Source organism: Vidua macroura, chromosome 13, assembly GCF_024509145.1.
Source record: "Vidua macroura isolate BioBank_ID:100142 chromosome 13, ASM2450914v1, whole genome shotgun sequence".
In the NCBI taxonomy this organism is placed as follows: domain Eukaryota; kingdom Metazoa; phylum Chordata; class Aves; order Passeriformes; family Viduidae; genus Vidua; species Vidua macroura.
The window spans coordinates 5,806,182-5,832,486 of record NC_071583.1 but is presented as its reverse complement, the minus strand read 5'-3'; the positions used below and the strand labels follow the sequence as shown (position 1 = coordinate 5,832,486).

The following is a 26,305-nucleotide window of genomic DNA, read 5'->3' as shown; positions in this document are numbered from 1 at the left end:
CTAGGGAGCGGCACCCCAAGGCTGAGCTCTGGAGAAGTAGCATCCGGAGATTAGAGGTCCAAGGGAGCAACATTCGGGGACTGGGGGTCCAGGGGAGCAGAATCTCAGGACTGGGGTCTGGAGGAGCAGCATCCCGGGACTGGGCATCAAGGGTCTCAGGACTGGGGACTCATCCTGCTGGGGCTTCAGGGGAGCAGCATCCCGAGACTGGGGGTCCAGGGGAGCTGAATCTCAGGACTGGGGTCTGGAGGAGCAGCATCCTGGGACTGGGGGGTCCAGGGGAGCAGAATCTCAGGACTACAGATGTGGGGAGCAGTATCCTGGGATGAGGGGTCCAAGGGAGCAGCATCCGAGGACTGGGGCTCCAGGGGAGCAGCATTCAGGGACTGGGAGTCCAGGGTCTCAGGACTGGGGGTCCAGGGGAGCAGAATCTCAGGACCGGGGTCTGGAGAAGCAGCATCCTGGGACTGGGGGTCCAGGGGAGCAGAATCTCAGGACCGGGGTCTGGAGGAGCAGCAGCATCCCAGGACTGAGGGTCCAAAGGAGCAGCATCCCAGGACTGACCCCACAACTCCACCCTTTGTATTGCAGGGCTCCCCGGGCAGCGTGGGCCCGCCCGGCCATGCCGGCCCCCGCTGAGGCAGGGCGAGCCCCCGGCCCGCCGGACGGCGGCTGGGGGTGGGTGGTTGTTTTCGGCGCCTTCATTTCCATCGGCTTCGCCTACGCCTTCCCCAAAGGCTTGGCCATCTTCTTCAAAGAAATCCAGGATTTCTTTGGCACGTCCTATAGCGAGATCGCGTGGGTCTCCTCCATCATGCTGGCCACGACGTACGGCGCAGGTGAGTGGTCCTGCACCAGCCCCTGGGCACGGGGTGCTGTAAGAGCAGCAATGAGGCAGAGATCCCCACTCTGGGCCAGAGCAGAGGGACAGCAACCAAGTGTCCATCTGTATGGGCACCATCCACAGATCTTCTTTCTGATCATGTTTCCCAATGTTTGTTTAGGCAGACAAGTCATATGTGGAGCCTGAGGGGCTCCTACCCAGAAAGCAGAAGATTACTTAAGAAAACTTTCTATGGGCATCAGGGAAAAAGCCCCGAGAACAGGCTGGTGTGAAATAACTAGGTCTGGGTTTCAGCCAGAGCTGAGTGTGGAGTAGAATAATAAATGAAGTATCTGCTTGTTTATTGTGGCAGCTGATAATGACAGCAATGAAATCGTCAGTCGTTCTTATCAGTTGTAAAGCTGTGCATGTAACTCTGCTCTTTTTTATGATTTCAATATCACTTTCATGACTGAATGAAATACATGGGCTGCCCTTGATTAAATCTTCAGCTGGAGGTGGACAGGAACCACACTCTGCAATTGCAGGAAGCTTCATCAATATTTATCATGTCTATTAAAGAAATTGTGAGAATAATCTTTGTTTTTACAAAGGGTTGTTTTTTTTTTTTTTTCCTTCATAATACACTGCAGTGCTTTTTGAGGAGCGCAGTTGCTAATGAAAATAAAGTTGCTTTGTATAAGTTTGTAAGGTGGAAGCAAGGCTTGAGTCAGAACCTATTGTAATCCACTCTGTTGTAACCCAGACTTGGTCCTACAGAGACGAGCTCTGCAAGGGCTGAGTTCCTATATAAGAACCCACAAATGGAGCACTTGGAGGGCAGAACCCAAGCAGTGATTTAGAAAGAGAAACCCTCTGCTTGTGCCAGTGCTCTTGTCCCATTGGATGTCCCATTACACTGCAATAAATGTGCCAAAGTATTTACCTGTGGGTGGGCTGGGGGCTCCCTGGATGCCTCTGTGAGTTGTTGGCAGCTCTGCTTTGTGTTCCAATAAAAAAATGCTGTCCCCTCCCCTGGTATGGAAGAGATGCTTTGTGCCTGACCATGACCAAGTGAGGAACATGCTCTGCAGATTAGCCCTGCACCTGGCAGCACCTCAGTTGCTCACAGGGATCTGGATGGGGAGCTTGAGCCTCTTAGGGTTCAGCTCACGGCCAATGAGCTGGTGCTGGAGCAGGTGAAATGCTGCTCTGATCACCTCTGCCTCCTTCCAGCCGCTCGTTTCCCAGCCCACCTTCTTCTCTGTCTCTCCAAGTGTTCCAAGTCAGTGCTGTGTGCTCTGTACCTGGGATGTTGCAGTGGACTTTTATCCCAGTTAACTGAGCATCTCCTGCCTTTTTGCAGGAGCTTTAACTTCACTCTCCCTGATGCTGTTACATGGTGATGTGGGGGATGATAGAGCTGAATTGCAGGTGTCTGTACCTTTGTACAATCTCTTGCCTTGCAGCTGCTCAGAGTTATGTCCAGTTACCAGCCTCCCCTCCTCTGCTCTGGAGTAAGACTGGTGCTTGGGATCCTCCCTGTGCCCCTGGCTGAGGTGCTGGTGCCTCAGTGGCTGCAGACAGGGCATGGTGGGAGCTGCTGGAGCATGGAGCAATGAAACACTTGTGCCCAAGAGCGTATTTAACATTCTGCTTTGACTTTCTGGGCATTTAACACCAGAGTGGGTGTAGCTTATGCATGACTCCAGTGATTTGGAAATCCTCATTAAAGGACACGTTTTGCTCTGTGGCAGTGCCTGTTAGAACTCTGAGGATGCAAGGCTTGATTTACTCTGCTGAAAAAACAGAAAGCAGTTTAACACTGGATTTTTGCTAATCTTTCAAAAAAAAAAAAAAAAAAAAAAAAAGAAATTCTAAAAACGCCAAGATTGCAACATACTCCTGAGTAGCTAACAGAGCTACCAAAGCAGATGATTATTGCCACAGCATGCCCATCCCTTCCCTTCCTCTCCCAAATGAGGCAGAAGGGTCGCAGGCTGTGTGGAGGTGCAGGGGATGCTGCTGCAGCCCTGTGGGGGCTCTGTGGGGCACTGAGCATCTCCTACATGAAGCAGCAGGCACATGTCCCTGGGGGGGGACATGTCCCTGGGGGGCTGGAGGGGCCTCTGGTGCCTTTGCTGGTGTCAGGGTGGCCACGGAAGGAAATCCCTGTGAGGACTGCCCCATGCCAGCTCCCTGCAGCCCCAGGGGCACCCCGGCTGCCCGGTGCCCTGGCAGGGCACGCAGAGGCCGATGTTTTCGCTGGCCACAGCTTTTGTTGACACAGTGCCTGGTTTCCTTGGTGTTCTCGTTGGTCTAAGGACTTGTTTTTGCACTGTGCTGCTTACACTGTAACAGAGCTTGCATTTGCATTTCATAAATAATGCAAATGAAGCTTGTTTTCTGAAAATACATGACCTAACCCAAATCTCCACTGGAGAAGCTGTGTTGATTTTGACAGCATGGATGCAGATTTACAGTGACCACCTGAGGCTTTGCTTGTAGCACCAAAGGAATTCCAGTTTTTCAGACTAAAACTGAAAATCAGCAGCCAGGACTGTTTCTGCCCTTTACTTTCTGCTGAATTCCCCCAGGAAGCTGTTTTATACCAGCCAAGGCTCTGGCAATATATATTACAGAAGTTAATGTGTCTTATCCCCCAGTTTCTTAATCTGAACTAGGTTGCAGAAAACAATTCTGTCACTATAATACAAGTAGTAAAACAGATTACTGTGCAGTAAAGTGGATAGTCTGGACTTTATGATGGGGTACTTGTAGCTCTTGCCAGAGCTCCTGTTCAGCAATTCCACATTTCCAATTGCAGAGGGCAGACTGGGAGCTTTGAGAGTGAGGAGCATGAGGGAACATTGCTTTTCTCTAACCAAATCCCACAGGCTGAAGCCCTATCAATCTGATAAAGAAAGATTTGTTTTACAATGTTTCTACTTTTCTTTTCTTTCTTGTCATGGGTGAAGAGCTCATTCCTTACACCAAATGAGAAAGGTATTAGAGAGTAGAGTCTTTGATGTAGAAAAAAAAAAAAAAGGAAAAAAGATCTGATCAATGATCTTAGAAGTCCTTTGACCTTAATTATTCTGACCTTAATGATTTTGACCTTAATGCTTCTCTGTAAGGGACCAAGGGCCATGGCATCATCCTTCCCTAAAGGTGCTCTCAGCTGCACCTCAGCACCCAGGTAACGGCTCTGGGGGTGTGGAGGATGCAGCAAATGTCCCAAAATGTGGAGCACCACAGGGTACCTATTGTGTTGCCAGGTGCCCTGGGCAGGGCTTCTTTTTGCAAACTGCCTTCTTGGGCACTCTTTGCTGTGCCAGCACAAGGCCAAGATTCCCAAGGTTTTGCCTCACATACAGGGGTGAGTTTTGTTTAGGAAACAATTTCATCGCAAAGCCAAAAGCCTTTGGCCTTTGCACCTCCTGATTTGGGCTGTGTGGTGGTGCCAGGTTCACCAAACTGAGCTGCCCTTGTCCCACTTTTAAGGGTGACACATTTCAAGCCAGGCCACAGATGTGTCCTTGGGGAAAGCCATTAGCCAGGGAAAGCAGGAGGCAGCAGAGCTCTCAGGAAAGAAAAGATAAGCAGTATTAATTTGCTAGTAAATTAGTTGCCCTATTCAGCATCAGGGGAAACAGCCAAACATTCTGAAAATACGAAATAGTGATGCCACTAATTTAATAGCTCTAATTTGATGCCACTAATTTAATGTTCTTGTAGCTCTTATGATCTCCTGTGAGGCTGCAAGAGAGGTAAGGATCGTGGGAAGAAGTAATACCTTTTATTATGGCCAACTGTTGGAGCTTGAACAACGAGCCAGCCTCCTGGCACATGTGCCAGAACAGAGAGAATAACTCAATACTAGGACAGCATCTGCATTTTCTTTTTTTCTTTTTTTTTTTTTTAATGGTGACTGTGTGGCCAAATTCTTCCTCCATCTTTATAATGAAATAACAGGCATCATCCAAGGGGAGCTCAGGGAGCAGATCCTCCTGCAGAGTCATTTCAGCTGCTCAGCTTGCACAGCTGGGGCTACACCAGGGGACACTGGAGCTTCTTTTTAGCAATTTTGAAGAATTTCACTCTTTTGCAATTGCTGTGCATGTTTGTATACAGCTTGTAGGTGTAAATATGTGCTGCTTCTGTTGCCCTTTATTATACAAAAAGCTCTGACTCATGGCATCAGCAGCATGCATTGTTTTTATTCAGAGTGTACTGCCGTGGAGTCTTGTCTCAGTCTCACTGCTGTAAAACTCCCCCCAAAATCTCCAGGGTGCTGCTCTCTCACACCCAAATTTCCATTAAAATTAGGGAATCTCCATCTTTTAATTTTACAAAGACAGCATCAGAGAGACACATTTTGCAAACAATAAAAATGAGAGTTTCTGGGGAAAAAGCTTCCACCTGAAACCAACCAGTGTCTATTAGTCTTGTTATTTATAGGTTTGTAATTTGGTGAAAATCAAATTACCTGAAGATTTAATTCTGGAAATGCTCCACAACTAAATCTTTTTCTCCAAAAAAACTTTCTCCCAGAGCTTGTAAGTGCTTAATAGAGCATCTGCTGGAGCAGCAAGGAAGAGATAGGGAAGCTGAAAGTCCACCATTGACCTTGAACATTTAATCCAAAATTTTATAGCTGTATTTTATTACACTGCTAGCATGATAAATTGCAGTGACAGGTTTAGAAAGAACCTTACAACATGCAGTGGCATAAAGCTATATTAATAATGAGTTTGATTCTGCAGTTTTTAACTTAATCAAAACTGCCAATGTTCTCTCCTGCTCTGGTTCAGACTCTATCAAAACCTTCTCTGCCTCCAGGAGACCCCACCCAGGGCTCTCCACCCATCTCACTTGCCTTCAAATAGCTGTGAAGCACCACAGCACTAGGAGGGGAAACTGAGGCATGGGAGAGAGGTGGGTTTCTCAAGGACAAGGTTCTGTTCACCTGTGTCAGCTCTCTCTACTGCTGTGCTTACAGCACTGGTTCCACAAACATTCATTCTCAACTGGGGCTTTTACTAGGATTTCCCTAGGGATGTGCTTTTCCACCTGGGTATTTTGTGGAGGCTGAAACAAAAGGGGGAGGATTATCCTGCTTATTCACAGAGCGGTGGATATCCAGCATCCTGCTATCCTGGCCCAAGGCCTGCCAGGCGCTCCCTGGAGCTGCCTGATGCTGGACATCACCTTTTTCCTTATCATCCCCACCTCTGGGAGTCCCACTCAATCAGCCTCCCTGCTGTGGAAACAAGACATCCTCCCCACGCAGGGGCAATCCCTGGGGTAGCAGCACCAGAATCCTAGATTTTGATAAGAAAGCTGGATGAGGAATGATTTGATTTCTGTAATGAATGGTGCTGCAGATTCGTATACTTCTCCTGACTCTCAGAGAGCGCTCCAGCTCTGCAAGGTCACCACGTATGGGCTTATATTTTTTATTTTTTTAAATAGCTCTGTTCTACTTAAAAGCAATAATAGCACTGTAGGTTCAGGTGAAATATTTCTGTGTTCGTGGACTTGGTCACAAAGCTTTATCATTTTGCCCTTCATCGGAGCTATCAAGGTCACCAGGCAGCAGTAATGGAGATGTGATAGACTTAATAAAAACCAAGATTAATAAGAACTAGGAAGAAGGAAGTGAAGAGTTTTGGTTGGGGGGGTGTTAATTGTGTTAAGCCAAGGAGTAAGTTATAATCCATTCCCCCCAAGTGGAATGCAAACACGTGAAAGCTTCTTCCCCCCAGATGCCAACCTGTCCCAGAGCATTGCAGCTCTTCTGCCCCTGGATGGGCTCTCCAGTGTAACTTGGTCAAATTACAGTGGATCTCTTGGTCAAGTCCTGCAGGGTCCCAGGGGTGGGCAAAGCCCCTTGGAGACCACCAGCAGGCAGGGGCCAGGTTTGGAGCAGCACGTTGAGAGCAGTAACCAAGGGCTGTTGACCTCCAGGAATGGATGTTGCAGCCACACAGGGAACTCCTGTCCTGCAGCTGGGCTTCCAGTGAGTGATGGGAGGGATGAAAGCCAGTGATCCTGCCAAGGCAAAAGGGCAGCTAAAGAAATCACAGGAGAGCAACTCAAACACTGCGGTGCCGTGACCTTGCGAAGGTGAGCGGCTGTGATCTGCTGCGTGGTGAGACCCAAACCTGCAGCTGGGGGAACCACTGAGTGCTGTCCCTTTGCAGGAGAAGTTATTTAATTGCCTAAACTTGAAGTGACACGAAGGACCTTGGCCACAGCCCCAGTCTGGGAGCTGGTGGCCTGTGGCTCCTCCGTGCACCGCGGGAGCAGCATCTCAGCTGGGTAATCTGGAAACTGAAATGCCAGAGCACTGATCAGATAAGACTGCTGGATAAGGAAGAGAACACTTTATCTTCCTGAAGCTTGGGCCTTGTCTGCTTTGTTTTTCTTCTTCTTTTTTTTTTTTTTTTTTTTTTTTTTTTTTTTTAGGTTGCTGCTGTGGCAAATTTCAGGTGGGAGGTCAGTCCCTGTGTTCCCAAGGGCATACCTGGTGGCTGCAGGGGAGGGAGGATTGCTGCAGCCTGGTTGCTGCAATGGTTCATTGCCCTCACTACCTTCCCAGCTGAACACAGTGCCAGTCCTGCCCAGGCACCACAGGACTGACCAGTTTGATGTGTGAATATCAATAATGTGAATAATGTGTGTCCAGACAATTTCTCCCATTCTTGGCTTATGCATCATCTCACAGGGATTGTGCTGGAGCTGCAGCCATTACCCCCTTAAATGAACTGGCTTTTCTCCTCACCTGTGGGGGAGCAAATGAAGCATCTCTGGGGCCAGGTTAGCTGTTGGAGCTGCTGTGGCATGTGCTGGATTTCAGCCTCCTTAATTAAAATCGACTATTCACAATGTAAAATAACACTAATAAAAGGCATCAGGGTGATTTAGGTGTGGACAGGTCTTTGGAGGCTGCTCTGTCAGGCCTGGCAGAGGAGTATTTGAGACTGTGCTTGTCACCTGAGGCGTGTGCTCACTGCCACTTGTCCCCAGTGTGTGGCCATCCTGTCCCCAGCAGCACTGCCTGAGGAAGGGTCGGTGGTCTGAGGGCTCCTCAGCCCATGCAGGTGAAAACCAAACCATCTGAACCAAACAGCTGAGACTAATAATTATTAGGCTTCATGATTAGCAGGTACCACCAGTTATTCTCCACACCCTGGTGACACAAACACTTAAAAGCATCAGCTGTCCAAGTCTCTTCTGGCATGACAAAGAGTAAAAGGCTGCAGGTTTTAACCCTCTCATCCCTTTCCCCCCAAGTTTGCAGCTGGGCCCTGTGTTTTCCCTGGCTGCCTCCCTTTCAGGCTGTGCATTGTCCCCAGGAGCTGCTGGCTGATCCCTCCATCTCCCGAGGCTGGGGGGTTCTGGCAGCACATTAATAACGTGGGGGCACCTGCTTTCATTCAGGGGGTAATGAGGAGCTTGCTCTGTTATGGTGGGCTGGAACCCTGCTGGATAAATTACCAAGCCAAAGGCAGTGTTGTTATTCCACGGAGGGAGTGAGATTATTACTGAGGAAATTGCAGGCCTGCTCCTGTTGTTGTTTTACTACTGGTGTAATTATAGACTTTGTTCCATTAGTATAAATGATTTCCCCCCTTTCTCTCTCCTCTGAGTACACTGCACTCCTTCTTATGTCCCCAGTGACTCCCCACAGTGAGTGGCAATCATGGCATGCAGAGTTCCTATTTGTGTTTTCACAATAGTTTGGAAAATATTAACTATCTGGGCAGTTCTTTTGGTGCTCACCAATGTCCCTGTGCAGGAAAAGCTCTTTAGAACCACTTGCCACTGTGGAAAAGCAGGAAAAGCTGAGCTGCATGTTGCAGCCCCAGCTGTTGGGGCACTGGTGGTCCCAAATCTTCCAGCTCTGTGGTCTGTGCAGTTGAGTATTTTAAAGTATTTTAAAGTGTTGTTGTTTTATCACCTGTGTGGTCATTAAATGGTCTGACCAGCAGACCTAGAACATTTGCACTGGCTCTGTGCCACTTTACCCTGTCAGAAGGTCAGTGTTGTGAAACCTGGAAAAAACCCACATTGCTGGAAGCCTCTGGGTTGCAGATTTTCAGGGCCCCAGCTCTTCGCTGCTTATCTGAAAGCCTACACAGAAATATTGCAGCAGAAATTCATCCAGGACAAGTTCCAACAGAAAGGAGGAATACTGTTACTATTAGTAACAGGTTAAGTTAGAAAAAAAAGACAAACCAAACCTTACAAATAAGGGAGATATATATATATATATATATATATATATACACACACACAGGGTCAGAAGTATGGGAGAGAAGAATGTTTTAGTCCCTATTAGAAATACATCAGTGTTTCACACCAGCACTGGAAGTTTTGCAGCTCATAAAAAATTCATAAGGCTTGCTGAGGAAACAGGAAGGCAATTCAGGTGTCTATTTTTTGAGCACTGTCATACTTGCAAGAGTTTAAGCCAGTCTGGATTGATATTTCTTGTTATGTGCCAGCTCTGCATTATGACCCTCTCTGGATCATAGTTCAGTGACTCAAGAAGAATGAATGACAAGGTGGCCTGGGTTTGTGGAGGAGAAGAGAGGAGAGCCCAGGGTATTTTGCTTTTTCTTTATGGTTTTACAGTCTCCTCTTCAGGGTCCTTTTCACTCCTGCAAACACAAAACTCAAGGTGAAAAGTAATTGGACAAGCTAACAAATGAGTTCAGGCTTGTTGCATTCCCCACTGGCGAGTCTCTGTGTTTCTCTTGCCACCAAGAGCAGCCTCTTTGACACGGCCTTTCATGTACCAGCTAACAAAGAATGGAAATCTGCCACAGGTATGAGAAAAGAGAGGCTTTAAACAGGACAGGCTAAACCAGAGTGATTTATATGGGCTGAGGAGAGTGCTTTACATTTCATCAGTCTTCCAGGGGCACCATGATCCCAGCTGCATCTTTTGGGGATATTTGGTGCAAACTGTTGCTCTCCAGGCTGCAGAATTTTACTGCAGGCAGAAGTGGGAGCCTCATGGTGTGCACCCTGCTCTGCAAGGGCTTGGGGTGTAAAGTGAAGGACTTCTGAGCAGGCATTCCTTGCTCTTACCATGGGCTGATGATGGAGATGATGGAGAGCAGGTCCCTGTGAGCCAGGGGAGGTGCAGAGCCACAGGCACAGCTCTGAGTGAAGCCAGCAGCAGGATGAGGCTCAGCATCCCTGCTGTGTCCTCTGCTGCCCTGTGTTGTCCCCCTGCAGTGGGTGATGAAAGATGACCATGGTTGGAAGTTCATTGGAAGGGAGGAAGTCACTGGGCCATGGAAGGGGCTGCCATGAGGCTGGGTGGGTGGGAGGGAATGCCAGCCCTTCCTGCACCAAAACACCACCTTAATGTCAGCATTCTTGTCATTGGAATGTACTGGGTGCCAGGGGTTTATTAAATGATACCTCTAATTTCATCATGAGAAGTTGCAGTGCTCTGTTGGTGGTGGGGCTGTGGGGACAGCCCTGACTGCTCTGCTCCCTGAGAAGCCTCAGTGCACTGGGGACATTCTCAGCAGCTGGGATGGCTTTTGCTCCTCGCTCTGACTTCCCAGGGACTGGCACAGCATTTGTGTGGCTGCTCCTGCAAGGTCAAGCCAGGTAAATGCCAGGCAGCTCTCTGAGGGCTTTGCCAGCTGCTTCTCTTGCCCTGTTCTCACCTGATGCTGTAAATTAAGAAGCAAAAATCACCCTGACTCCTCTTAGCTTGTCCTGCTGCAGGCTTGCAGGAGGGAACAATGACTTCATTTGGATGCCAGGACAGGGAGCCTGTGGTTCCTGCACGTCTGACCAGGCAGCTATTAGCAGCTGAAGGGGCCTTGGGATCCGAGCTGCACACACTGTTACCCTAAATGGTTTCTCTGTGCTAATATACAATATCTTTATTCTTTCCATGCCAGCTGAGTAACTGGTAAATGGCAGGTCCTGCTTTTCAATTCCACCGTGCTGCCAGGGCCTGTCACACATTTAATTTGTGCAATAGCTGCAAGCATAGCAGTAATTGTGTCTCACATTCCCCACAACTGCAGTACTGCCTTTGTGTTCCCTCTTCTTCAGCCCTCTGCCCCAACTTGAGCTATTTAATGTTTTCTGAAGCTACCCCACAGTGCTGCTGTTAGACTTATCTAATGTTTGATGTTTAATCAACCTCCCCCTCAAGAAATACAGTGCAGGTGGCACGGGGCAGAGCAGGGCAGGAGGGTGCACTCAGACCTGCTGGGTGTGATGCTGATTGCTGCAGACACCTGGGCAGGTGAGGGGGTCCCTGTGTGTGCTCTGGCACCTGCCCAGGCTGGCAGGGCTGGGAGCTGAAGTGTGCACAGCTCCCAGATGTGACAGATTGTGTGTGCCACTTTCCACCCAGAGATGGGACAGATTTTGAAAAAAGGCTCTGCTAGAGCCTGTGGATGTTTCTGTAGGTCCAAATGACTTAAGTGGAAGTAATTTTGGGGATGTGATTTTGCATTTGCTTCAATGCATTTGAAAGGTATGCTGAGGACTTTTATAAACCCTTCAGCCTCTGAGCAACAACTCAAGGAAGTTTGATTTCCCAACTTTTTGAAGCTTTGGTTTGGATTTTTTTGGTGTCTCATGTAGGTTTTCCTGCTAGGTCTAGCTTTTCCTGCAGGTTGAGTGCTCATCATGGGTCTTACTGTGGATTCTCTGTGGCTGAGAAGGTTTAGTCCAGATGTTCTGCTCCTGTTTTGTGCTCTAACTGCATGCACTCAGGGTCTGAGAGGTCTCTGATCCCCAGTTCTGTGTGGGTGAGGCTGGTCAGGTGCTGTCCCTCAGGCATGGGCTGTGATCCTGCAGGCTGTGGCTCTTTACCAAATCAGGCTCACAGAGCCTGGACACTTCAGGCTGTGAAGGGAAAGCTTCTGTGCTTCTGAATTTTGTCCCAGTTCCCTGTGAGCTCAGCCCAGCCCAGCCCAGGCAGGTGACACCCTTGAGAGCACAGCTCTTGCACCCAGACTGGCACACATGGGGCTGATTTTCCTGTTGTAAAACTGATTGCTCTGGCTGCAGCAGATGAAGGTCATGCAGACCTGTAAAACATTGCTGAGAGATCACACACGACAAGAATGGGGAAAAGTTTCAGCCTCATGGCTTGTTTGGAAGCTGGGATGTGGCTGAGGACACAGCACACATGGAGTGTCCTCAGGGACACAGAAAGACTGCTCTCATTTGTAAAGCCACTAGTTGAGATACAAACATTTATTTTCCTCTAGAGGAAAATAGCAGCTGTACAGCTGTCCCCATAGCTAGGCAGAATGTGTCCTACCCTCAGCCCCTTCCAGTTCATTATTTGCTGTCATGGTCCAAGCCCATCCTTCGTGATGGGTGAAGCCAATAAAACCGTTATGGACTGAAAGGAGAGGGACTTTAAACCTAATTTCCCTTCTCCTAAGCTGGATGCTGCAAGAGTGGGACGTATGTGAGCAGTCCTGGTTTTGCTCTCATAGCAGGGGCTTCTCTCCATGGTAGCTGTCCCAGGTCAGAGCAGGAGAGGAGCCTTAGCAGGAATATTATGGGCTATAAATGCTTTGCTCCGTGGCACAACTTCCTGCAGGGTGAAAGCCCTCTGCCAGTGGGAGAAGGTAATGGAAACCACATTTTCTTAGTTGAGTAATTAGATTGATTCTGCAGAAATGCAGACATGTGGAAAATTGAAAAATGGAAGAGTTGCATGCCCTTAGGCTGCAGATGAATATGGTGCTGCCTTTCTGAGGAACACTGCTCGATCTATTGAATTACAGGATGTGCTGAGACCAGCTCAAGCACAGTGCAAGTTCAGGCCCTGACCAGGGGAAACTCAGACAGAAGGGGGTGTCTTTCTCACTCTGCTGATCTGAAATAGATATCCCTTTGCCCAGAACTTCTCATTGAATTCTGCAGTGCTCTGTGCAGCAAAAGGATGCACCTGTGTGAATCCAGTTACAGGATTAGCAGAAAAACTCTCCATGTAATTATAGACACACAGAAATTTTAACTGAATGGTGCATTTGATGGGACTAGATCACAGATCACACAGGGATGTTGTTGAGACTGTGCTTGTGTGCATTTAATTTATGTTTATATTATGAGTGTTTTGACCTCAGACATCAAGTGGAAAGTATTTCTGTGGGCTCCATTCCCCAGATTGAACCAACCATACCTACTGTTTTCTATTCTTGCACATTATAACTTGTTTGGATGCTGTCAGGTGAGGGAGTGTTAGGGTTTCTGGGTTTCATTCCTGTGATCAGGAGTGGTGTGGTTTGCAGGGTCTGGAGAGAGCTCTGGAGCTCTTTCTGGCTGAGATTATTTAAGCAAAGGTAAATATTCTACCATGGCTCTGTGGTGAGGTAGATCCTACAACCAAACTCATCAGAGATGCCTGTGCCTTTAAAATACCAGTTTGCAGTATTGTGTGAGTGGAGTGGGAAGTGGCAGGAATGAAGGCAAACAGGCACACTGGGCTCTGAAACACCATTACTGTATGATGAGTAGCACCACTAACAGCCAGGTAAATTCAGATATTAAATCTGCCTGTATTCCCCTTCCTCATTTCCAGTATCACTTTTGAAACATTTTGATTCAGGATTTTTGAGCAATACAGAATCTTTTCTTTACATCTCACAGCTTGGACTTCTGGACTGCTCTTTCCTGCTCAGCTTGGCTTTTCTAGTTCTGGCTTCTCAGTTCTGGCTTTTCTTTGAGCAGGAGGTTGGTCCTGATGTACCATCAAAGTCCCTCCAGTATATATCATACTGTGATTCTGATTTTACTGGTCTCACTTCCTCAGATTTCAGTGCTTTGTTTCAGTGTGCACAGTTTTTGTCAAGCCATTTCCCTCTTTCATAATTTTGCACTGCCCTGAACCTCCTCTTTGCATAAATGCAAGTCCAAACTGGTTCTTTTGAGCTCTGGCTAATCCATCATCCCCAACACTTTCTACCTACATGGACTGCTATTAAGGTTTAATTAACAACTGTTCTGCTGAAGCTTTGGTTCTGGTCAGCAATATTGGAATTGCATTAAATAGGGGCATTAAAAATGCAGCAGCATTTGTGATATCTGCCTCACAATATGAGCCACTGCTTTGTGTGGGTAGTTTAACATCATCATAAATCAAGGGGATCCTGTGTTCACATGATTTGTTATTGCTGTTTGCCTTCTCTGGTGACACTTGGAAGTCCTGGGGGCAGGAGCTGTCACTGATTACACACCCGTGGCACTGGACATGCTGCCATCTCCACTGGAAGATGTCTGCTTTTCCATTTTCTTCCCGAGCTCACCCTAGGAGCTGTCAACAGCACTCAGGGCCATTGATATTGCAGAGCTTTACCTGCTGTGTGTCAAACATGCCCTTCTGTCAGAAGATACGACCTCAAGGTCCTTTTTGCCCTCTTTCCCCAGGTCCCATCAGCAGCATTTTAGTGAACCGCTACGGCAGCCGCCCCGTGGTCATGTTTGGGGGCCTCCTGTGTGGTGTGGGGATGGTCTCAGCTGCCTTCTGCACCAGCATCCTGCAGCTCTACATCTGCGTGGGCTTCATCACAGGTGAGAACAAAGCACCTCCTTCCCCTCCGCACCGAAGCTCCCTTCTGGTGGCCTGGGGCTTCCACAGCTGGGCAATGTGTGCACCAGCACAAACACAAGGGGAAGCTGCTGAGATAAAAAGCTCGTGACATAAAAATCTTGTGGGACAAAGGCCCTCCTTATCAATGCTCCCGATGAACTTCAGCAAAGAGAACGTTCCCTGTGCCGTGCTCCTGGCTGGACGTGGCATGTGGGACCCAGGCAGGGCTCTCTAACTATAAAGAAACCCTTGTTCCTATTTTACTGTGTGTTATCTTCCCTCTGAGAGGTACATGAAATGAGATTTCAGGTGTTTACTTCAGTTTACTTGCCCTTTTCCAGCTTGTGAGGTGAGGAGGTCCTTTATCTGAAAATAAGAACTGCTGGAATTGACTGAAAATAGGCTACAATTTTCCTATTGTGAAAAAAAAAATCCTGTATTTCCTTCTTGAAGTTCCAATTTGAATTGCCTGTATTGAAATATGAAATTCCATATGGAAACTCAAACAGTCCAGCACCTTTAATGCCTGCAGGTGCCAGGTTATTGCTTTTAAAGGTAGATGGATTGGAGCTCTCCACCTGTGTGAGTATAGATGCTTAATTGTAAGTATTTTTGTTTTATTATTTTGGATAAGGTACAGCCAAAGTTTATTCCAGTGCAGCTAGGACATCTGCTTGGAAGCATGACACAATGAGCTCAAAATTGGCTTCTGAGGTTGCCACGTGTATGATTTAATGAATGCTCCCAATCTCTCTGCAGATGCATTAAGTGTTGCTGTTTTCTGAATGTGAAAATGTGAGCTCAACGTTTAAAATCAATAAAACCAGCCACTAGCAAAGCAAATTGGGACAGAAAGTTTGTCACCCTGTTCTTCTTTATCAATATTCCTTTATTAAATCTGTATTAAAGTAGTGAATAAATCCCTGTGCAGGATTCCCTTTCTTAAACTTTACTCTTCCTAAGGACTGTCACTGTAATTTAGTGAAACTGTTATTATTGGATGAATAAATCTTGCAGATTCCTTGAAAGAGACTCCAGAAAAAAAAAGGGGTGGGAAATAAAATTAACCAATGTCTCCCAATATTTCTTAATGCATGAGCTTGCATCATTTCCTCCTAAACAAATGTCCCCTAGGAAGGCAAAGGGGGAAATGACAGGACAAGGGGGGATGACTTTCAACTGACAGAGGGCAGTTTAGATCAGATGCTAGGAAGAAATTCTTTACTGTGAGGGTTGGGAGGACCTGGCACAGGCTGCAGAGAGAAAAGCTGTGGCTGCCCCATCCATGGAAGTGTCCAAGGCCAGGTTGGACAGGGCTTGGAGCAACCTGGGACAGTGGAAGGTGTCCCTGCCATGGCAAGGGAGTTGGAATGGGGTGAGTTTTAAGGTCCCTTCCAACCTAAACCATGACTAATGCTGGATTAGCACATGGAAACCATAAATCCTTTGCTGAAAATATTCCATGCACTTTGGTGAGCAGAAGGACTCAGACAAGAAACAGGGCTGTAGGGAGGCACCAGCTTCTCTGTTCTAAAGCACTAAAAAGGTGACAGGAGGGAACTCTGTGCATAACCCCAACAGACCTAGGATTGATAAAGACCTTGCTCTTGGTCCCTGAACGTGTCTGCAAGTCTGGTCCAGCAGCCAGCACTGAGCTGAGTGTGGGCAGTGCTCAGTGCACACAGGTGACCCTCGTGCCAGCCCCAAAGTACAGGGCTAAAACACCCACATCTCTTTGTCTGCACTGCTGTGCTGTTTCCTCTGAGCAGAGCACCTCTTTTGTGTGCATCTTTCCCTCCTGCTTGCTGAAGAAGGGCAGCAGTGTGGATGAGAACCCATCATCTCCAGGCATGGGGGGTGTGCTGGGGAAGGATTATTAATTTGTCAGAGAAGGGAAGATGCTTGTAAGCCTGCTAACATGCTTGATGCCTTCAATTAAGCTTGAAGTATCTTTGCTGGTCAGGCCTAGCATGGAAGCATTCAAGGGCAATTAGGAAGCCACCTGGCCATCATGTGGCTGTGACAGTGCTGCTGCATGAGGAGAGAGGCTTTTGTAAAGGGGATTTGCAGTAACTGTAAAGCAACCTGTAAACATCACACTCTTTCTAGCCTCCTTCCTACTAGCCTGGAAAGAAAACAGGCTGATGTAAAAGCCTGTGCTCATGTAAGTCACAGGGATCGAGGTAAAAACAAGGTCTTGGTACGAGGAGGTCTCTGCCTCAGTCCTGTGCCTGTGGCATATTAATAGAAATCTCTTCAGAGGAGCAGAGCAGGAAGTATCTGTTTGCAGTGGAGGGATTAGACACGGCAATCTCAGTTGCTGACTTGATTATGCCTGTTTCCATTTGCATGCAGAGCAGGAACCAGGCTCTGCTGGTGGAGGCAGCTCTGTCCTTGATGGCTCTCTGGGCTGCACGAGGCACTCTGCATGCACAGGAAACCCCACAGCCTCTTCCCATTAGTTTCCCTACAGCGCTTAGAAAAAGAAATGGGGTTTGCAAGCTGTCCACCTGGACAGATGCCAGCCTGGATGCGTTAAGTAGGTGTTTCAACATGCAACCTCTTCTGAAGTCTGAGGTAGAAGCAGCAAATTTCAAAGCTAATTGCAAGGTGGTAACGACTGGTCATAGTTTAGTTCAATATGTACCAATTAGACTGCCATGAAATAAAATGGCATCTTGGGTGAGGCATGTGGACTAATGAGAGCAGAGTCTTGGCCATGGCTGTAAATGTTGAGCACTGAAATACCTGGTCAGATTGTTCCTTGCTAATAAAGTAAGAACAAGATCAATAACTACACAGCTGAGTCCTGTAGCACCACTTATTTCATCCTAATATGAGTGAGATGTATTTAATCCAGGAAAGAACACTCCCTCTGGCGCAGGTTTGCTTCTGTTCTTGCAACACCACTGACAGACCTCTCTGTCATATCCCTGGGGAGAAAATGTGGTTATTGAGTAACAATTCCAGCTATGGAAAAGCTGCTGTAGTTTCTGAAAACTGCAATAAAATGGATGTAAATATTTCCTATTAAAGTCAGCCAAAAGCTTTAAGTAAATTGAAAATCCAGTTATTCAATTTGAAACTCTCCAAATTTAATTAATGGGAAGAGCATGAGGTAATATTAAATTAGATTTGTCTGACTGGCAAATTAATGTTCACATAATAAAAAAAATTGAGATGATTATTGTTTAAGTGGGTAGCTGGCATCCAGTCTGATTTTCATCCTTTGGAAGATGTGTGGTGTGTCCCTACCAAAAATGACTCTGTGGAAATGATGGTTCAATTTCTGCCCTTACTGACCAGCCTGAGAAATGGGGAGTTAATGCAAACTCTCACCTGCTGTGCTGCATCTTCTCAGGTGGAAAAAGATATATTTCAGCACTGTCCAAGGGCGCTCTCTAACCAGGGCTGTGGTTTTCCTCTGTGGCTCCCAGGTCACCCTGAATTTGGCCCTATAGGCATTACAGGTAGACTACACTTCCCAAAGATGTGCCCTGCCTAATATATGGACTATCTAAAAAAGTTCATGCTGAGAATGTTTTGTATCCAGAATTATTTTAATGTGTTGCCATTTCAATTTATTTTTAATGTTGTAAACTTCAAAGTAATTAAAAAAAAAAAAGAACTTTAGACTTGGCAAAAATCATAATTTTGTAAATCCATTTAAACTGAAGCTATCCAGCATCAGCTGGATTCTGCTGCATCAGTTGGATTCTACTCTATCAGTGACTAATGATAGTGTTCCTTAATTAATTTTGAGGACCTTGACCTTTGTAAATTCTCTTCTGTAAAGCAATATGCCTAATTATGTACTGCACAGTTAAACAAACTAATTATATCGACTAATGAACAAGAAAAAATCTGCATGACCCTATTTTCAGGATTCATGTTCTCTGATATAATCACTTCAAGGATTAAATTTCTGCTTTGTTCTAATGTGGCTCATTCTTTCCTGGATGATGGAGTGGAAAATATGTGGCATGACTTTTAAATGCCATTTTGATGGAATTCTGAAAACTGAACTTTTTATGAAAATACAAAGAAATGCTTGAAAATATTATTGATGTTTAATTACTGATTATTGATATTGCACATCAAGAAGAATTGTTGGACATCAGGAATAATTTTTTCACTGAAAAGGTGATTAAACATTGGAATGGGTTGCCCAGGGAGGTTCCCCATCCTTGGAAGTGTTCAAGAAAAAGCTGGAGGTGGCACTCAGTACTCTGGTCTAGTTCATAAGGTGATGATTGGTCAAAGATTGGACTCCATGGTCTTGGGGGTCTTTTCCAACCTTACTGACTGTGTGATTCTATGGTTCTATATGGCAGTGCTCTCAAACAGAACCACAGAAAATTGAGACCATCACAGCATTTGGTATTTCTGCCTGCAGATTCCACCTGTGCAGGAGAAGCTGGCCAATTGAATTAGCAATGCAGATTTACAATGGCATTTATATATCTAAATGCAATAAAAATAAATTCTAATTAAAAGAAACACTCTGGGGCCCTGTGTAATTAGCATCCTCGGTAGCTGTTTTGCTGTGCACTTGCAGACCTCTAAATCTTTTGCATCAGACCTGCATTGCTCACAGCACCACATCAGTTGTGGCTGAGGAGCATGTTGTTATTTTCTGTGCAGGTCTGGCTGCCCGGCAGCAGAGTTGGGTGCCCATGGAAGGAGAGGCCAGCCCTGGATGGATGCACTTTGGTGGTTGACACTGTCCAAGCCAAAACAACCTTCCTCAAACTGGGAGCTGCCATTTTTTAAAAACAGATCCATCCTCTCCCCCAGCAAGGGTGCTGTGTCTGGACAGAACCCACCAGCATTCTGTGAGGGAATAATTTTGGTTCACTCTGAAGCAAACTCTTGGTGCTAGTTTTGCCACCCAAGAGATTTGCAGTGCAGAAGGAAGGGGGTTCTCGGAATGAGAGAGTGTTTCTGGGGTCTAGTTACCCAAATGTGGCAGCCAGAACTCAGAGACACCCTGAGCAACATCTTTATCCAGATTGTTGTGTTGAATAGCCACCAGTGAATCAACTGACTGTGAATTTCCTTAATGTGCTGAGGAGAAATGGGTCTCAAATCTTCCTTTGTTTATCTGAACTGTTTTCCAGGATTTGGCCTTGCCCTCAACCTTCAGCCATCAGTGATAATCATAGGGAAATACTTCTTGAGGAGAAGACCCATTGCCAATGGCCTTGCTATGGCAGGGAGCCCCGTGATGCTTTGCACCCTGGCACCTCTCAACCAATTCCTTTTTGACAATTTTGGCTGGAGGGGCAGCTTTTTAATTCTTGGGGCAATTTTATTAAACTGCTGTGTGGCAGGAGCTCTCTTCAGACCCATTGGGGCAGGCACAGCCCTGGTCAAAACCCAGGTGACTGAGGAAGGGAAGGATGCTCTGAAAGGAAAGATCACTGAAGATGGCCCCATGGAGAACAAAACAGAAGAGGAAGGAGAAAAGGACTGCTTTGAAAAAGTCAATCAGTACCTTGATTTTTCCCTCTTCAAACACAGAGGGTTCTTGATTTACCTGATTGGAAACGTGCTGATGTTCCTGGGGTTCTTTGCCCCCATCGTTTTCCTGGCACCCTATGCAAAGCACACAGGGATTGATGAATATTCAGCTGCTTTCTTGCTTTCCATCCTGGCTATTGTGGACATGGTTGCTCGCCCCACCACCGGCATCGTTGCCAACAGCAAGTGGGTGCGGCCAAGGATCCAGTACTTCTTCAGCTTCGCCATCGCTTTCAACGGCGCCTGCCACCTCCTGTGCCCGCTGGCCTCCAGCTACGCAGGGCTCATTGTGTACTCCAGCTTCTTTGGCCTGGCCTTTGGCATGGTGTGTGCCATGCTCTTCGAGACGCTGATGGACCTGGTGGGAGCTGCCCGGTTCACGAGTGCCGTCGGCCTCGTCACCATCGCCGAGTGCTGCACGATACTGCTGGGACCCCCTATTGGAGGTGAGTGTGTTTTCCTCCTCTGCTGCCACAGGGCTGTCACTTGGATTTAGACTTTTGCAAGCACAGTTTTTGGGAAATTATTCTGGATGTGTTTTCTCTGCCTCACAATCACCATTTTTCCACTAGTAACTGGACAGGAAAGGATGTCCTTGATGTCTCCTCCAGCATTTCCTCTTTCCTCCTTTCTGTTGAAGTGAGTCTTGGAGGGTCATCTTTTAATCCTGGATCCCTCCAGACACTTGAACTGAACTTGCAGAGTGGGGCTTCCTACAACACCAAGAACCTTGCACTTCAGACAGCTCCTCCTGGACATTCCTCCTTTTGCAAAAGGCTGGAGTCCACCACAATTTAAGTAAAACACAACAGTTCTAAGAAAGCCTCTTGTTGACTCAAACCTTGCTGTTTGTCTCTAAGGCTCTGAGTACTCCACTTAGGAATGTCAATCATATTAGTGCAGCTGAAAGATTTAAGTCTGTTCGAAAAATAATTTAAAAAAATATTTATTTTTGGATGGAATGGTTTGAAATATCAAAAGGCAGAGCCCACAAAGGTCCATGTGGACAACACTGAGTCTCCAGGAGGACTTTCAGATTAGTAAGGCCAGTGATCTCCTGTGATTTAACAGCCTTAATATTCCCTCTATAGCATGTGCTCCTTTTGCAATTTTAACCCTTTTCCTGGATTCAAAACTGAGATCTGGCTAATGCTTCATATGACACATCCTGCAGAGCTGTTTAATTCTTCATACTACTGGGTAGCTCATACAGTGTGACAGAAGCAGCTGTATCCTCTTGCTGTCTTAGAGATTCATTATTTAATTAATGACAAACAAAAGAAAATACAATTCTAAAATGGCTGTTTTCTGAATTATATAATTTTCTGTGTGGGAGATTAAGTTAATGAGCAGAGACTGCTAATGAGGCTAAAACAGTTCTGTGTAATAATCAGTAATATTAGTTTTGTAGGGTTTTCCCCACCATTTTAATAAGCAGCAAATTTATTGGTTCTTTGGCATTTTAATAACCTACTGCAGGGTTCTGCTTTAATGAACTAAGTAAATTGTTCCCAATGTGTTTTATGACTTTATCTTATTCTCAAAGGAAAAGAGGCAAGACTATCCTACTGTTGAATTTTCCAATACTCTACTCATTAAAACTCTCATTGAAACCTATTTAAGAGACCTCTAGGTCATCCTGATGAGCAGAAAAGGAAAAAATGTTGCAATTAGCGTTTGGTTGATGTTTCACCAGTAGCATGAAAAACACTCTGCATTGAAAGTGGTGTACCAAGTCAGCTAGGGATGATTCAGGAAAAACCACTGACCAAAACCAGCTAAAAATATTATTATTATGATCAGGAAATCTATTTGGTGACCATAAAACCCCTTGTTAGTGCAATGCAGTGGGATAATTAATCATCAGCTTTTCAACATTAAGGGTCAATCGGGATGTAATTAAAGGTCCCTCTTTTTGAGGTGGAGAACATATTCCAAAACGTCAGAGAGCTAATGGATGATGGGCCAGTTTCAGGGAACATTATCTGTACTGTGAAGGCCAGGTTAGGAGTGGGTCTTACTTTAATTAGGATTTGGGATGTTAAGAATGGTCTGTGTTGCCCAGTAAATGGGAATTAATGGTCAGGATCATAATCCCAATAAGATTTGCATTACATTTTGACATACTAGAGAATGGTGACATTTCAATTAAGCCATCTCCCTTCAATTGCTCTGTAACTCCGTAGCAGAGGCATTAACCTTTGAGAGGAACCTGTCACATTTGTCTTGGCATTGAAATTATCTGACACTGACAGCATCATCTTTGCTTTCCCTGGAACTAATGTTTTCCAGTTTCACGCTGTGCCCTTTCCTCTTTAGATCATGAGTGTAACTGCAGAAAGGGCAGCTGTGACCAAAAGCTGAGCCCCCCTCTAATGCTGGTGGGTGACCCGTGATGGAATAAATCACAGGGTCTTTGCCAGGAGCCTGAGATGAGACCCAGTGGGCAGGTGTCTTCTCATGAAAGTCTTCCCAAAAGCTGCTGCTTTTTGGCTGCCAAGCCAAGTGGACATCCTTGTAGTTGATCATTGGAGTCAGTGGAAAGGCTGCCTGCAGGCTCTGTGATCAGAGGAGTAGCTTAGCATGGAAAAAATAGGTGTGCTGGAAAAGTCCAGACTTTGCAGTGTAGGTTCTGTCCCCTTCTACATTATCAGAGCATTACCTGTACCAATGTCAACTACCCACAGGCTGTATAGTGCAACACATGTTCAGTATTTGCGGGCTCAGAGTGTTTGTGGAAGAGATCAGAAGTTCAGAGAATGTTTCATCCTAAAGCCACGAGAGTGTTCCTTGATATACAGGATTTGAAAACACAACATCCTTGCCTTCATCTCTAAATTTCCTTTTTTTTTTTTTTTTTTTTTTAATATATATTTTACAGGAATTCTTATTGATACCTTTGGGGACTATAAATATATGTTCATTAAATGTGGAGCTGTGATGGTCCTGGCAGGAACCTTTCTGTTCATCATGAATTATTATAATTATCGTATGCTTGCCAAGGAGGAGAAGGAAAGAAAGGCAAAAGAAGAGGATCCTAAATCTGTAAGGACAGAAAATGAAGGCAAAAGAACCTGGAACAAAGACTCCACGCAGGATGGGCCTGAGCTGGAACCTTTGAGAGAGAAGGGAGAAGGATTAAAGAAGGAAATGAATGGCACAAATGAAGTTTAAACCTGTTCTCATGAGCTGAATGGGAAATGACTTCTGGGTCACTCAAATGAGCACCAGCTCTGAAAACACACTAGGTTTTAAAATTTTACTCTATTCTCTGCCATGTGCATCCTCTTCTTTGTTGTAGGAGAAGACTAGAACAGAAACAAGTCCTGATTCTTATAAACTGCTGGGACACTGCAGTATCCGCTTGCATACCAAAGGTCCTGAAAGATTTTCCTTTAGATATTCCCCATTTCCCAGAGAAAAGGGAAATGTGATGCTTTGCAGGGGGCCAGGACGAGGCTGGCATGAGACAGGAGTCCTTCTTCAGCTGCTTTGTCTGTGCAGGGCAGAAATTTAGTCTTAAGCTTAAACCTTGACCTACATTCCAACAGTGCAAATTTAATTTTTCCCTAGGAGGTCACAAAGTGCTTATTATCCAATTTCTGAATGCCTTATCATTTCTAGTGAGCTTTTTCTTTGCAACACCCTGGTGAGACAGTAAGTGTTGCCACTATTAATTAATTGTGCAAATGAAGAACTGAAGCACAGAGGGGCTTTGGGCATCATTGCATCAGTGAATAAAGCTTAGGCGTGCCAGAGCCGAAGTGGAATCTACTGCCCTGAGCTGCCTAAAAGCCCTGCTGAGCACAGGTATCCCCTTGCTGGAAAAAGGGAATACAATGGATAGCAGTGCATTAAACCTGTGTACAGTGCACTCTGCTCACTGTGTGCCTCACACTACTCACACTAATCACAATTAGTGATTTTGAACGCTTGTGCCATATTTTTTTTAACCTGCTTCAGTTGCATGCATCCTGGAGGGAATCCAAACCCAGCTGCCTCCCCCTTGTTTGGGCTGGAGTGGGCACCCCCCTGGTGCTGGCACTGCAATTCCTGCTGGCCTCATGCCACCCTGCTGCACAAAGCAAAGTTTGCCAGGTCAGTGATGCAGAGGTAGAGCTGAGACCACGTAGGAGGCTCTCATCCTGTGGTGATAATTTAGATCTGGGAAGATTTGCACTCTGATGTATTTTATACCAAGCAGCTGCTGCCCAAGAGCTGTGGATGCTGAGCATGGCATCATGCAGTTGAATCATCAGACTTGTGTGGAATTTCATGGATTTGATTAGATAAAAACATGGACTTTTCAGGCAGATCACCAAAATTCATAGCTAAAACTAGTCCAGAAGTTAGTTCTCCTTTTTCTTTGTTTCAATGGTATCCATATGTGGACAGATAATATTTTTTCATGGTTTTGTCTTCGAAGAACTGTATTTTTTTGTCATTTGTGTACACAATATGAAGAAAGGCTTGTAAAAATACTTTCATAAATACACTGAACTCTTAAAATTAGGTCATTCTGGTCTTATTGTACAAAATCTTTTCTGTGAATTCTTTTGTTTCTTTGAAGAATAGTGGTCTTTGACTTCAGTAGGACTTAAATGTTAGCCTTAACTTGTAACTTGTATTTTCTCTGAAAAAAACCGAACTCTATACAAAATAATTAGGCCTTCAGTGCTTGTTTTTAATACCCTTTATTTCTGTCAAATATATCTGTGATAGTTCATTTAAAAAGACATTAGCAGAAGGTCATGAATATTTTCCAATATGCCTTCTGTCATATACTGTCATATACTTAATAAAACTATTTAAAAAAAAATTAAATTAGTTTGCATTTTCCTGTGTGTTCAATGAAGCTTCTTGATTCAGTGAGGAGTTTATCCTCTGAGAGTTTCTAGTCCTGCCTCCATGCACATGGTTGCACAACTCTTGGTCACAACCTCATGTTCTTGTTGATTTGGATTCCTTTGATATCCTTGGTGGTCTGGGCCAGCCTGCCTCACACCTCCAGTTGTGTGGGCCCAGGAGTCTGAAAGCTGTGCAGAATGACCTGGCAAGGACCTGACAAGATGATTTTCAGACCGTTCTGCTGGGTTGTATCAATTAATCCTCAGTTCAATGACCCAGATCCCCAGCTGTCCTTGCGGCAGGAGCTGATACTCAGGCTCCTCATCTCTCAGAAACCCCAAGCAAGTTTTTAGGTCATAAAACTTTGTTAATACAGGTAAGATTTTTAATAAAAAGGCGTTCTGTTCAGCTATCTGTGAAAATCCTCTGGAAAAGACGCCTTTGTTAAACTGCCCCTGAGGGCAAAAAATATTTCATTGGATAAGTAGGTCTTTAAGGCTTCAGAACTTTTCTAACACGAAGCAGCTATTTCATTTAACCTACTCACTCTCCTGTCAAAGAAACCTGCACTGCCTTTAAGGTTATGGCACTATTTCTGTCAGGTAGGAAGCCAGACTATTTTAAGACAATGTTGGTGGTTATGGCTGGTGGGTGGCCTGACTCTTCCCTGTTACCACCCTGCTGCCACCCTACACTAAACCTCTGATCATGAACTCCCACTAATCACTGCAGCAAAGCAATGCCAAATAATCCTGTACTTATAAGCCCTAGAAATGCCTCCTTGACTCAAATCCTATGAATTCAACACCTTGCAGACTCAAGCTGTAATTCTTTCTTGGAAAGCTCTCAAACTTTCCAAAGAACAATTTCAGTTATTAAAAATAACTAGTGCAATATGAAATAACCATTACAAAAAGCTCTTGTGTCGCAGTAGAAGCTGCCTGTGCATCTAATTTAGTGATTTGTGTGGCAAATTGAACACAAAATTCATATTTACTTAGGTTTGGAAAGCACCTGTGTAAGCAAGTCAAGAGGTGTGAGAGTTGTGCCATAAATATGTGTGCTAGGCACATGGGGGATATTTGGGATATCAGATGTGCAGGGATAATTGCAAACACTTTCTTTGGAGTGCAGTTATGAGACTTTTCATATTTCATTAGCTTGTGACCTTATTAGAAGTAATTGCCATTGTTTCCAGGGCTGCTCAAACTTCATCAAGAGCCTGATTTGGATGCTGGACCATCATTCCCAACAACCACAAAAGAAACCAACAGAGTGGTGTTTGATGGGGAGGTGTGACAAGTACCACAGATTGGATTTAGATTTATCCCATGTACTCTTTTTTTGTTTACAGTTCCCCTCACTTCTACCCTCTCTATATTTAACTTTCCAAATTCAAAGGCATGGGGGTAGAATTCAAATATTTCACTGCTTTGGTGCAGCAAAATTTGTACACATTGCTCCCTCCCTTTTTAAAAGAATGTTAGAGCAGTGACTCTGCCACATGATGGAGT

General features: G+C 45.5%; 1 protein-coding gene across 1 annotated transcript; it reads left to right on the top strand.

Annotated features, from left to right (window-relative positions):
- Window positions 1–186: 186 nt before the first annotated feature.
- Window positions 187–24,767, top strand: LOC128814105 (monocarboxylate transporter 2-like). Its single transcript, XM_053989686.1, has 4 exons — window positions 187–839; window positions 14,258–14,401; window positions 19,541–20,389; window positions 22,825–24,767. Exons 1-4 carry the CDS (start codon window positions 326–328, stop codon window positions 23,115–23,117), a joined length of 1,800 nt encoding a protein of 599 aa, XP_053845661.1. The 5' UTR covers window positions 187–325; the 3' UTR covers window positions 23,118–24,767.
- The last annotated feature ends 1,538 nt before the right edge of the window (window positions 24,768–26,305 follow it).